Genomic DNA, 14,078 nt, shown 5'->3' with positions numbered 1-14,078 from the left:
TATTTAAAATTCAGCTGATTTTGAGTTTTACTGGGAAGTGGGTTATTTTATTTTTATTTTGTATTAATTGATGCTGTCAATCAGATCCCAATGTGACCTCTTTAAATTACTTGCTATGTCCAATTAACGTAAAACCTAAAGATTACTAATAAATTAGTGAAATGATTAGCTGATCTGAATCTGTGTAGCTGTGATAACTGGATGAAAAACCTCACTTTGGACCTTGGTAAAGAAGACCCCAGCAAACTTCCCACAAATCCTACAGAGAAGCCACTGATAGACATTTGTTCTCTGCATGTTTGGTATAAATATTTCATGATTATATAATCATTTTATAATTCTCTTAACTGGATCAGGAGTGAAACCATGCCTTGTCTTAACCACTGTTCTGACAGGATTTTCACAAGAACAAGACAAAGTGATTGAATAGCTCTTGGACGACCTGGAGACTTTATCTCCCTAACATAATTTTGAACTGTCAACTATTCAAGTTCAAACCTAAATGGAAAGTTTCTGTAAAACATGGCAGAAAACAATGGATTTTATATCTGTGATTGTTGTTTACAATGCTTTTTATGCAAGCTTTACCCCTTCCAAATCCATAATAAGTGTCTCTAACAGTATGCTCATAAGAGGCCTAATATGGAGTTCCACTTTGTGGTGTAACTTTGTGCATATAACGACCCATATAACGCAATACTTCCTCTTTTTGTGTAATGAAAGTGCATGAGAGCCCATTTCACATACAACAGTGGGGGTCTGCGGCCCTCAGACAATGGCATCAAAACGCAATAAAACTATACTTACAGGCGTTTCGCCCAGTTCATAAACAATCTGGAGGGTCAAAAACAACTGACAATAATTAGCAACAGACATCACGCGTTCACTTTTCACGCACACACACACACTCACGCCATGCTAAACCACGCCTTTCCAGTTACTCACGCATCAACATGGCGACGTGCGGGAAGATGGGGCGAAGCAGGAGAGATATGTGTGCTCTTTTTCTGGTTCTTTTCCTCCAGCTGTTAGTCAGCGGCTGCCTGTCAGCTCCGGTAAACACGACCCCACCACCACCACCACCAGGTATGTGAACAGCTACATGGAGGATGTGTTGTTGTTTTTCTTCTTCTTTAAAACCAACCGACAGTACCTGTCTGTTAGCTAGCTGGCTAGTCCGTCCTGCTAGCAGCGTCGGTGTCAGGTGAGCGAGAGAGACGATGACAGACTGTCTGTATATCCCCGAAAAAGTCCTAAAACTGTGTTTAATTTCTTAGTGCAGTTGATCAAACCGATAATATAAGCGTTAATGAGTTATTTGTTGTTGTTGTTGTTGTTGTTGTTGTGGACCGTCTTGTTTTGAAACGTAATCTGTCGCGAGATTGTCAGTTGAATCATCCAAACGTTTTTAATCTGGTTTAATTTTAATTTTTTATTTATTTTTATTTTACAGTTATTACCTTTCAACGGTACATTTTGGATTAAGTTTTCTGACTTATCCTAACGCCACAAAAATATTATTAATTACAGACACATCCGGGTCACAATACGTATCACAAGAAAACAGGAAGTCATATTTGGAATTTAAAAGCTCGTCAACTTCACAACTAGCGAAAACCTGTGTTGGATAAAACTTTTGAGTGCAACCAGTTAACTTAAATATCTGTTTTATGATACCCCCCCAAAAAAAAATGAACATGGCAGTGTAGTTAAAGGGTCTACTTTGTGAGGCCCTGCGGGGACTCCCGAGCAGCAATGATTTGTGGTGGCCAGACAAAGTGACTAGGTCCAGATGTCCTTGTCATATATCTGAGCTGTTAATGTACCCCTTGTCAGTGCAGTGGCCCCACCGCTTATTAAAGTAAAAACCTTTTTGAAGTTTAACCATCAAGAAGGAACTGGGAACTCACAGTAAAAGGCTGTAAAATTGCTCTAAATGGCAGGATCTGTTCTGCATACATGGTTTAGTGGCTGAAATATGATGAGAGATGAGATAAAGTCAGTAGTGTTGATTGATTTCATGGCCTGTGATCTTCTTTTACATACAGATTGTATGTCATGCATGTAGCTGCCAGGTTGTAGAATTGTGTTTGTTATATCAAGCCTATTTCTTCTTTATAATATACTTGTGCCTCACCGTATTCACTCAAATCGTTGTTTGTAAAAGCTGTTAATGAATGGGCTATTTTCCTCTCAAAGTTGTTTCCACTTTATATTTATCCAGAAAGATCAAACACATAAATATGTGATACACAAGTCATGCATTTATAAATGATTTGTCGCACCAGTCTTGTGATCTGACATTAGTAATGGATGCAATATCCTCTTGTAGCCGGGAACCACATCAGTATATGATTACAACATTTACTGACTTAATATTTCATCCTTTTGTGAAATCATATCTTGATATATCATGTGCTGTCCTTATCCCTCTAGGTTTTATTCTTGTGGGTGTTGTCACTGGGAGGGGAACAGAACAAATCTTTATTCAGAGGGAGGATGACCTTAACTTGATCAGCCACTAACGTAGTAAAATATTTATTTAGCTAGAAATGCAAACAGCAAAATGACATCTGTGTAGTTGCCCAGTTGGTTGTCGGGCTGTTGAATCAGCATTTAAAGTAGCAGTAATATTACATTTGGGTTTAATCTGTATAAAGAGTGGAGGCAGATCTACCGTTACTTGTCAGTGAGATGTATGATTTAAGGAAATACTACAAACATACTAAATATGAAGACATTTGTCAGGTTTGACCAAGCTGCTCTGTCTTAAAGGTTGAATATCTTACATGCTGTTTCATACAGAAAAGCCCAGAACCTCATTGCTGCCACAAAGATCTTCTGTTCAGTGATTATTTATGCTGGCCATGGCCAATGTGTATGAATAGTCCCTTTCTTCTCTTGGGTATGTCTTATTCCGTGCTTCAAGTCCCTAGTGTTCTCCTCCTGTCCCTTCCTAAGCAACGCCTCCTAGTCCCACAGGATGAAATAATGTTGACACTTGTTGGTTAAATGGTGTCATTGATTCAGGAAGGCTGGCCAGATGCATGAGGCTGAGTTCAGCTCTCATTAAAAGACACAGCCAGGAACTGATTCAGCTGTAGAGATTCTCGAGACTTAAAACACTTTATTTTTTTTATTATGACACTGAAATGTTTGTCTGTTGTACTGGAAACTTTATAAACTTAAACAGTTTGGAAACATTGGAAAACCTGGCTAGCGTGGGCGTATATTCAAATGTGTCAGTGAAAATATCTTATTGAGAGTAATGAAATGTGTTCAATGCAGTGAATTACAACAAATTTGCATTGTGGGATGACACACCACATTGTGTCTTAAAGGAGAGAAGTTACTCATTGTCAGCAGTGTTTGTGGGATTAGGTTAAGTTGCAAGGGAATGCTTATTTTCACACACAGACAAGCTGTTGTAAGTGAAACATGAATTTTTCTGTTATTTCCAAAGTTGACTCTCTGTGATGGAGTTATGAGTGTGTCACTTTACATGAAAGTGTAGCTCAATAAACTGAAAATTCAGATTGAATTCAGACTCATTGCATCATCAGGAGCAGGTTGACGTAGAAAGTGGTCAGTAAAGTACCCATCCTTAATTTAAAATACATATTTTCTTTACTGTGCACACGTTTCAAATTGATATGTTCAATTATTTTAAAGGAGTATTTCTTTAACCTAACATGTAATGTCTTGTCCCTCTTACCTGACAGGGCCAGACAAAAATCAAGGGGCAAACCTGTCACCGACTCCTTCCTTCAGCGCTTTGAACAAGAAAGCAGGTGACCCAGAGCTGAAGGCCCCTGATCAGAGTGATCCTGGTCAAGTCACTGTACCAGATCCCAAGAACCCTGTAACACCTGCTGGTAATCACTCAACAACAACAACAACAACAACAACAGAAGCAGCAGAAGCTCTTAAAGACAACCTCACAACAACCGTTCAACCAAAAACATCTAAGAAGAAGGAAACGAATCCAGTTACTGTCATTGATGACTCTGAACTCCATCCGTCAGTCAACAATGGAGGCAAACAACCACAACCTGATGAAGGAAAAGATGAAGATGTAGTTGAGGCAGGAGAACCTGTTTCTTCTAAACCTACTTTAGTCTCTACTCCAGAAGCTTCTTCCACCTCTGTCAAAGCCCCTGAACCAGCTAAACCTGTAACAGAAGGGCCAGAAGTACCTGCCTTGGACTCCAAACCCTCCAATGCCCTGAACCTTTCCACAGAACAGGACACTGACTCAGACCTGCTGGAGACCACTGACAAAGGACCAGTAACTCACACCGATCTGGATGATTACTCGGATGACGATGACGACGACGACGACAACAAAGGTAACTACGGATACAGCGACGGCAATGACGGCATGGAAACTGCGTATGAAAACAATGACGACGGCAAAGACCAGACCGTGCACAGGCTGCAGCCGGCAGACGGGATGGAGGTGACCCGTTACAAGGGAGCAGACGGTTACAACACAGAGGATGAAGACTCCCACTTCTTCTTTCATCTGGTCATCCTGGCTTTCCTGGTCGCAATCGTTTACATCACTTACCACAACAAGAGGAAGGTGAGCATTGGCATCACAACAGCCGGATTTTTCCTGGCTCAGAATGGGATTAATTCTGTTTGATAAACTAAAATGTCTGTTCTGCTTGAGTAAGTGAAATCCCAATTAATAACGGACATTTTCAGGAGTTGCCCTTTAACACATGTAGCACTCAACAGGAGATTGTCCATGTCAGACGCATTTTCACCCGACTGGAAATACTCCATAAGGTTTAGGGTGAGGGGTGAACGAGGCAGGACATGTCATCATGCAGCTGTAATTTAGGGTTTTTAAGATTTTAAGAAGTAAAATGTTTATTTGGTAGGAAATAGGGGTGTAACGATTCACCAAATCCACTGACCTCGATTCTTGAGCCACGGTTCGGTTCATACCGCGGTTTTCCCCGTTTCCCCATTTTGCAGAGAAACACAGAGAGAGAGAGAGATGTTATCTGATATTACATTAAGCGGATACGGAAGAAATCTTACATTACGGAGCGTCAGTGAACGCACCACTGCAGATGTCACTCACTAACGTTAGTTTCGGTTTGGACCCACATGCGGCGCACTTGAAAACTGAATCACGGGTGAGGTTATGAAACGTACTGCTGATGGTGAAAGTCAGCAGAGACACACACAGGGAGAGAGAGACAGAAAGAGGCGGAGCAAGCGGGCGTGTTTACAGTGAGTGACTAGAGGTCCAGGCTAGGTGTGTGTGCTGTGTGTGAGTGTGGGGAGAAGAGAAAGGGAGCAGATTAAAGTAGTAAATAAACACTAAAATAAGGTGGAGAATGACCTAGAATAACCTACTGTCAATACAAATATCATATAGGCGTACACCGCTACCACCCCACGGGCCGCCGCCACCGCTGCAGTTACACTGTCTTAATAAGAGCTCTACAGTCCAGGGAGCGAGTGTGTTGCGGTTCTGTCTCTCGGATCCGCGACATGAAACCGTGGACTTTTGTGTCGCGATTTCGGTCTCGGTTTCAGAACCGTTACAGCCCTAGTAGGAAACCACAGGAAGTCCTCTCTCCCATTAGTGCTGGCTTCACAGTGGAGCATTCAGGCTCACTCAGAACAATACATCTTAGCGCATGTGTAATATAATATAGCGGCTGTGGATGAGAGGGGAGTTGACTGCTTGAAGTCAAAGACATATTTAAGTTTATGTTCTGCTTATTCAACTGTTGTCTGATAAGTAGCTATCGAACACATTCAGAAAGGATTTGAATTGCTTTTTTCTTCTCAATTCAGATAATTTTCGCACTGTGATTTTCTTTCGCTGCTTGCTAAAACCTCTTCAGGAAATCCCTTAAATGGTTTCCTTTTGTTTCCATTTTCAATTTATTAAAACATTCAGCTTAAGATTTTGAAGTGAAACTAGAGCTTGGCAAGATAGCTGACAAATCTATCACAATAAAATGTTTCCTTTCAGTTGATATCGATAATTATTGATAATTTTTCATGACCTATTCTTTATAAAAGAACGGGTGGAAAGATGTTATTTAACCACTTACATAGTTAACAATTTGAATGTTCTTTCTCTGTCAAACCCCCCCCTTTTTTTTTTTATTCCCTGTAACGTACTAATACTGTAGAACTGTGGAAGGTTTTATAATTTATATTTTTTTTTTTTTCCGGAATACTACATATTCTATTGAATTTTTCTTATCATTATTGATGAAATGTGAGAGGCACGAGATCTTTCTCTGTCAAATCTGTAGAGGAAGGTTTTATAATATATATTATGCTGACCCCATGTAGATTTGGGTTTTACAGCTGAAGCAAGGATTCCAATTATCTAGTCTTTCATCTTTTCTGCTAGCCTGTCAACCAAGAAATATTTTTACTTGATCAGCACTTGTACATCTATCAGATTAATTTGATTTCCTTCTTTTCAGATCTTCCTCTTGGCTCAGAGCCGGCGCTGGAAGGACGGCCTGTGTTCCCGCAACACCGTGGAATATCACCGCCTGGACCAAAACGTCAACGAGGCCATGCCGTCCCTCAAGATGACCCGAGACTACATCTTTTGATCCACGTTCCGAAGAACAATATGTCCAGACCTGCACGGAGCCAGTTGGCCTTCCAGCCTGGCCAGTCGCATTGTTGAGATGCTGTGCTTTGTCATGGAGCTTGATTGATGCTTTCTCTCGCTTTACGGGCTAACTGGAGAGCAGGGGGGTGTTACGTCTTTGAGATAGAATTAGGTTTGTTCAGGACTCTTTTTGTTGTCTGCATAGTGAGATTTTTACTGTTAATCTGGTTTCTTATTTGTTATATTATTTGAATGTTATATGTCGTTTTTCTTTCTAAATTAATAACTTCTTGGGATTTAATATTTTGATTTTTTTAGGGGTCTTATAATTGTCTTTTTTGGGAGTGTTTCAGCCTTATGGTCCCTCTAAACATATTTTTTTGCCTCTTGGATATGGTCTTAATATGTTAAATACTCACTTTAAGAGTAGGGAGAATTACATGTTAATGTAATTTAGATCATAATATAATGCTTAATTATACCAGTTGATTATTTACCCAAGGATTAATAATAGATTTTTCTCTCAGCAGTTAGCCAAGATATGAAGTGACACACACAGCATAAGCTTTTCAAAGCACTTGTTGTTGTGCCATGCATACTTTTGTATTGTAAAAGTGAGTATGCAAAAAAATGCAGCAATCGAAGAGAAGCTGATACATATATATGCAGTCATTCCAAAAATTGTCCACCGCTCATGTTGAAATGGTCTGTCATAAATCTGACCGAGTAAAGTACTGTACACTATAAAAAAAAAGTAAAACACTGGGAACATTGATTTAAATATATAAGTGTCAAAATACTCATTAATGTTTCATGTAAAATTAATCAGACCTTTTATTTTTTTTAATCAGGAAGAAATCACATTTTCTTTGAATTTTGAGAATGTAGTTATTTTTCTTTTCTATTGCTTTACCATCATCTACAACAACTTGCATAATAGCCTTTTCATTTTACATTATGTAAGGGATGCAAAATCTCTTTTACATGTTGGGAAATTAAGCTGCAAATTAAGCATTAAGTCAGGAGGGTGAGTAGTCTTCAGGTGAGGGGTCTGCTATGTAAGCATAAGCCATTTAAATGAAGACGGACACTGTATATTCAGGTTCGAATGTACTAATATAATGTATGGGAGAAGCTTTTAATGCCAGACTTTTTCCTTGTTCATCAGTTTATATTTGTCTAATAGAGTACCTCTTCTACTTCTACTGCCCAGATTTTGCTATGCAGAAATCCTGGGGCTGGCCCTCTTTGTTTTATGACTTCGGTGAAGTCTCTATCAATCATTTATGGTCTTCATTGTATCAGATGTGTTCTCTCATGCTCAGACAGATCTTTAATTTTTTTGTTACTTCCTATCAGAATACAGTTTTTTTCAGTTCATCAGGCATTTTGCACAGCCTGTGTGGCTGGTTGTTCACATGAGCACCTAAAAAAATAAATAAATAATAAAGCCACAAAAAAACAAGAGCAGACCACATAGTTTTTGTTACTCATGACTCTTGACTATTCATCACAGCCACAGGATGTTTTTTTTTTTTTGTCCGTTGCCGTCTCATGCCTTCAATTTAAAATGCCATAAATGTCACATGAATCCACATATTTGTGATCAATCTTTTGTTGCCACCCGCCAGTTGTTTTCACCTGTCACAGGTACACAGTGGGTAGATAGATAATGCGATTTGCACTGTGCAGTTCAGTCATATAGCTAGCTATATAATATGAGGGGAGGAGGTGTCCTGCGTAAAGGTGATGGATCAACGCTGCTCTTGCAATCAACAGTAGAAACTGTACAATCTCTTTTGTCAATAAAGCACAAATTGTGTACAGAGTCCTCCCTGTGTCTTTTATTTTTCTGATTGATGCTTTCAAGTTTAACCTGCTCAAGTGATAGATCTCAGACGCTCTTCTTTTTGCAGCTTAAAGTATTTACATCACAGAGCCTTGTGCTGTCTTTTTGCAGTAAAAGTCCAGTTTAACTTTGTTGGCATCGCTATCTAGACTGGACATTTTGCTCGCAACAGTCACTTTGATCTCCTTTGATCGTAATAGGCTCAGAGTTTTTATCCTTTCATTATGACAGCCACATACCAAGCTGAAAATCTGTGGTTAAAAGCCATTATATATTTATAGGGCTAAAAGTTGAAAGGACATTTAGATTTAAGAACAGACAATTCTAAAAGTTGAAGTACAGTTTCTGCAAAAGGCCATATTTTCTACATTAGGTGCAGTTTTTAAACTTTTAATTTAATTCTAAATTATTAATTATTAAAATGAAATAAAAAGCAACTTCTGCAATGTGGCAGGTTTCAAGCATCATCATTTTGCCACTGATGCTGTCATTACCTGTATGTAAATTAAGATCAACTGATCCACACACTCCAGCATCAGGACTGCTGAAAGGAAAAATAAGTAAGTTCACCACAAGGAGGCAGTATGTACACACAGATAACTAATAGGATAAACCTGTATGTTTCAGTTGTCAGATTTTCTGCTGTGTACTTTAAGAAATTGAATAATGGTGGACTGTTACCACATACTGCGTAAGATACAAGGCAGCAAGCACATATGGGTGTGTGTGTAAACGACTCCATATTAAAATGTTGCCTGAGCACATAAAGAATTAATTTTACTATTGGTTTTCCACTGTTTTTCCTCTCAGTATGACATAAATACAGGGGAATTAAAGCTGAAAATCATCCAACACTTTTATACTTTTTCTTATGAGGTTTGGTGGGAGCCATATGTGCCATGATTACCCAGAATCTCTTAGATTAACACCAAAGGGAGAAAAACTGAGCCTTTGGGTCTCTCATATTCAGAATCTTTAATGTCACACAACACCACTGAGACGGATTGTCAGGACAACAAAAAGTACAAAAAGTGTACCGTGCAATGTCTGTCTTTTAAAGCTGATAAACAGCAGAGAGTGACAAGACAGATGGAAGCAGAGAACAAGAAAGACAGACCAAGTTGGACATGCATATCTTTGACTGTCTAGTTTTCATTAGTGGCTGCCACAGTCTGTTCCTACAGCAGCATTGGTCCTAATGTACAACAGATACACTGAAACATCTCGCCTGGTCAGAAACCAACATATTCTTCTTAAATCTTTTAAATGTACTTTAAACTGCACCATGACATAAAAATGACTAAATCTAACAAGTTACATCCAAAGAAAGTTTCTTACATTACAGCATTAACTCTTTTGTAACAAAGAATCTCTACAGTGCATTGCTAAAAATATATAGAAACTATTTTATCTCTCAGCTAGCAGTCAGATAGATATATACTTTATTGTCCCTGTGGGGGACATCTGACTTGGACTGTACAAAGCTAAACCTTTCATCAAAGCATATATTTTCAAGGGTGGTAATCTTTAATGTAGAACTTTCAAGTGACTTTAAGCAAAATACATGGAAGACAAGGAAATATATAATATAACATGAAATATAAATATATTCATATTAAGCATGAGTTTGCATTAATTATTGGACAGAACAATAGGACTTAATCCTCATTCTTCAATCCTCATCACTAAAGGTAATGCTTGATTCTTTTGCAGGTTGAACAAAATGATAGCTTGTATGAAAACTGCACGAATTAAACTAAACTGATCCAACCCTAAAATGATATTAGTTAATATAAGCTTAATATATAGCTTATATATTAGCTTAATATGATATGAACTGAGATTGGATTTGTATTTAAGCACACAATAGGTACGTGTTAACCCTTTTACAATTATATCTTTTTAGTCTATAGGTTGGACAGAAAGGTGTGTGAAAGGGCACAGATGTGTAAAAGGTCCCTTCTGCGTCCTATTAACACATCCCTTTTCAAGACACTGAACTCCTACCTGCTAATTCTTCACAAGCCGTGCTGCATTAAAGCATCTGCAGGTGCCTCAAATGTAAAAACCTGTGGAGGAAAAGGAGAAAGGGATGGCTGCTGGGTGTGTGTCATCAGCAGATAAGATAACCAGGCCTTGTGAATATTTGTACAAAGTTATGCCAGGCAAATCTATCTGAGAGACAGCAGCAAATGAAATCTACCAGCTGGAAAAACTCACAACTACTTTTGATCGCTGGAGGGTGAAGATCATGCCAATGGTTATCCAGTAGCCTTTGAAAAGGGTTTTCTAACTTCCATAAGAAATATCTCAAAAGAACAACATCCTTCAGCTGAGGTTACTGTAAGTATTAAAGGTAAAACTCATTTTAGAGTCTGCTAAACCTGATTTGTTAAGACTTCTGCCTTGAAAATAGCTGTATTATTATGCAAACAGGAATCAGTCCCCATTGTAAATGGATATTCTTTAATGATCCAACACTAACAAAATACTAAAATGCTCTAAAATAATCTGTTGAGACACCTGGTGCATTCTCTAATTTATTCTAACTGAATGAAAGGATGATTAATAAATCCCTTTCTCGCATTATCTTTTTTGTATCAGTGATTACACAATTATTCACAGAAATCAGGCCCACACTCACACTATACATATTCTAAACTAATCTAATATTAATCTAATGAGAGATGTTATTGTGGTCGACTTCTGTAAAACAAAGAACAGAAAAAAGAAATTTTTGTCTCTTTGTCTTCATGGAAATCAGTCAGATTTGGCAAATTATTACCATATTGTTTTTTCTCTCATGTTGAGGAGATACTAAGATATCTAGTATAATCTCAAAGGAATGAGTGCTACTAAAAACCCCACCTTTACTTGAACTTGACCTTTCTTTATTATGCTGATTGTAATGCAGGTAGCTACAAGATGCAGGTAATGCACGACCAAGCAACTCATAACTATAATACAGTAATAGCTTAAACAGTTACAGGTTTATGGTTTTTCTTCCAGCAGAAAAAGAGATCACTAACATCTTCACATGGTAACCAGGAAACAACTGGCAAAGCAATAACGGTAATGGCAAGAATTCACACAGCTCGAATATGTCTTTGACCAATTGGGTTGCTTGAGTGAAACTATCCATCAAGGACAATTCTGACGGATATTGGCTGATTTGGTTTCTCTGTAATAATTTCTGTATTTTCAGCATCTGTCGGATTAGATCGGCTCACTTTTTTTATAACCTCTTTCCAGCAGGTATCCGGTTTTCATATAGACGTCAATATATTGAGCGTCAGGAGACCTGGAGGTATAGCAGATAAAACAGTTGGGTTAAGGCCAGAGCTTATCAAAGCACATGCTGTAGTGATTAGATCATGTGGCCTGGCCTATTACCTACCTCATCAATGGGAAAGGTCAGTGGGAAGACTCAGGCTGTCGAGTCCTGCTCAAGAGAGGGTTTCTGCAGCATTGGACTTCAACCCCTTTGCTCACCAGTAAGTATCTGTGTAAGATACTGTTTTATACAGGGGTGTGAAAAAAGGTCAGCCAAAGCATGGGACAGTGCAATTAAGTCAATTTAGCAACTGGACATTCCTAAAAAAAAGTTATATTTATTGTGCTGTCACTGCAATGCCTTGTGTTATTTTTGAAAGAACTTATATGGTACAACAGGAAGAAATATAATGATGTTGTTCACTTTATAGGAAATAATTTTTAGAGAAGCGAAGAAATGTTTATCTATCTTCCCTCATCAGCTCACATCAAGATGCCCTTGAACCCCAGCTGATCCCATTTTGCCAGTCAGCAACCAGCAGTGCTGCGGTTACAGTTAGGAGCTACCGGCTGTGTGCATTTGTGTGTGTGTGTGTGTGTGTGTGTGTCAGCTGGTTTGAAAAACAAAATCTCGTTTCAAACCTGGATTGATTTAAGCAAAAAATAAACATAAAAATCATCAAGACTTTTTGACTGTCCAAAAGATAATATTGTACTTATTATTCAATTTAAAGCAGTTAAAGCATAACCATTGTGTTACACATACTGCATCACACTCCATTCAAACCACTACTCAAATTAAGTGAAACGTTCAATCCCCTTGAGTGTTCTTTGCTTTGTTTAAAACATAATATAACCCCCAATATTCCATGTACCCGCTTATAGATAGATGAAGAAGGGAAGCAATCATGAAGGATCAAATACCCAACAACACTTGTAGTAATGAAAGACTGGCGTGTTATAGCCGCACAGGTCCCAAATGTGTCTGATAATAAAGTTGCTGTCATACCACAAGTGTTGCTAGAATTTTGCAATATCCTGTGTTACAGCCTCACAGCACCCAGTGCAAAGTGTTACCTGAGTCAAGCCGTCTAACAGGTGACTGTTAGAGTTAGGCTGTGTATATTGTGGCAAGTGAAAGTCCAAATCAAAGCGTCAAGCTGAACAAAAAGCTTTATTAGTGTCTCAGCACCCTACATTTGCTGCTATTGACTGATATACCACAGATTAATTAGTCAAACAGAATCATGCCAGTAACATTACAGAAACGTTTATAAACTAGGTCTCTATAACCCTGTTGTCCTACATGCTGGGAGACTTTCCATTCCCCCCCCCGGGTTGCCACAATACATGTCAGGATAAATTGTAGTAAATCCAGGGCAGAGTGTGGGTTCTTTTAGTGGTATAGAAAGTGCAAACACAGCATAGTGTTAAGATGGGGATTTTAGGCTGCAGACCTTTTGTAAAGGCAAAACAATGGAAGCTTTAGAGTTTGTGTTTCTTGGATTGACTGGAATTCATTCAAGATTTCTGACGTTTGATAATGTTTCAAGGCAGCACTGTGAGGGACGTTCAAAGTCCCCCTTCATGGAAAATACAAACATAAAAAGTGGTAGCTTTTCTTCTTCTTTACCTTTGTGAACCTGTGCAAAGCTGGGGTTACTTTTTCAGCTTCTTTATATTTAATTTCCAATCTGTGTGTTTCATAGCCTAGAGTCTCCCAGGAACTGCACATAACATCCACAGTCCAGGCTTCATGTTTTCTCAGTTCTGTTTTATCTTTCAGAGTTTTGTGTCTCTGTGTTGACAAAGCTTAACCGCTCCTTGTTCTTTATCTTCTGCTTGGCTGGCATTAAGAGTGGAGCCTCTCGCTTTTCTCTCTCTGCTCAGAAGAAAATACAGGGGCCATCATCTTTATGGTTTGAGAGGGTGGAGGCTCAGTGACATGCCAGGGAGGCAGAGAAATGACCAGGGGGCATCAAGCAGAGGTGTCCAATTAGGAAAACATATTGTGCTGCACACACAAGAAAGTATTGTGAGAGAAAGGAGAAGGGTGTATGTATATGTGTGTGTATAAAATGTGTGAGAGTGTCCTTTATCACGTCTCCTGCTCTCTTTATGCCTCTGTCCTTCTCAAGTCTGTTCTATTTGTGACCTATTAACGTTTAGGGAAATGCTCTGGCAGCCTCAAGTGGCAACTGGACAAAATTGTTGCATTTTTAAAAAAATCTGAATGTCTTCAAAACTGTGTCCTCCTTGGATCTAGATTTAGTAAATGGTGACAGTGACATAAAGAAGGAATGGGATCTTTTACAACCATAATATGTGGGTTACCTCACGATCACTGTATGT

General features: G+C 38.7%; 1 protein-coding gene across 1 annotated transcript; it reads left to right on the top strand.

The window, feature by feature from the left end:
* The first annotated feature begins 917 nt into the window (after positions 1-917).
* On the top strand, positions 918-8,428 carry cunh5orf15 (chromosome unknown C5orf15 homolog). Its single transcript, XM_051400644.1, has 3 exons — positions 918-1,086; positions 3,723-4,585; positions 6,468-8,428. The coding sequence occupies exons 1-3, from the start codon at positions 954-956 to the stop codon at positions 6,600-6,602; spliced, it is 1,131 nt and encodes a 376-aa protein (XP_051256604.1). The 5' UTR covers positions 918-953; the 3' UTR covers positions 6,603-8,428.
* Positions 8,429-14,078: the final 5,650 nt, after the last annotated feature.

This window comes from Dicentrarchus labrax, unplaced genomic scaffold (genome assembly GCF_905237075.1).
Source record: "Dicentrarchus labrax unplaced genomic scaffold, dlabrax2021, whole genome shotgun sequence".
Lineage (NCBI taxonomy): Eukaryota > Metazoa > Chordata > Actinopteri > Moronidae > Dicentrarchus > Dicentrarchus labrax.
Note: the sequence above shows the minus strand (reverse complement) of the source record. Positions and strands in the feature narration are given on the sequence as shown.

Bases quoted from the DNA above. Each gene is read 5' to 3' on its own strand.
- cunh5orf15 (XM_051400644.1), top strand. From the start codon at position 954: ATGGCGACGTGCGGGAAGATGGGGCGAAGCAGGAGAGATATGTGTGCT. The intron at 1,087-3,722 runs GTATGTGAACAG...CTTACCTGACAG, and splicing joins CCCACCACCACCACCACCAG to GGCCAGACAAAAATCAAGGG. The intron at 4,586-6,467 runs GTGAGCATTGGC...CCTTCTTTTCAG, and splicing joins CTTACCACAACAAGAGGAAG to ATCTTCCTCTTGGCTCAGAG.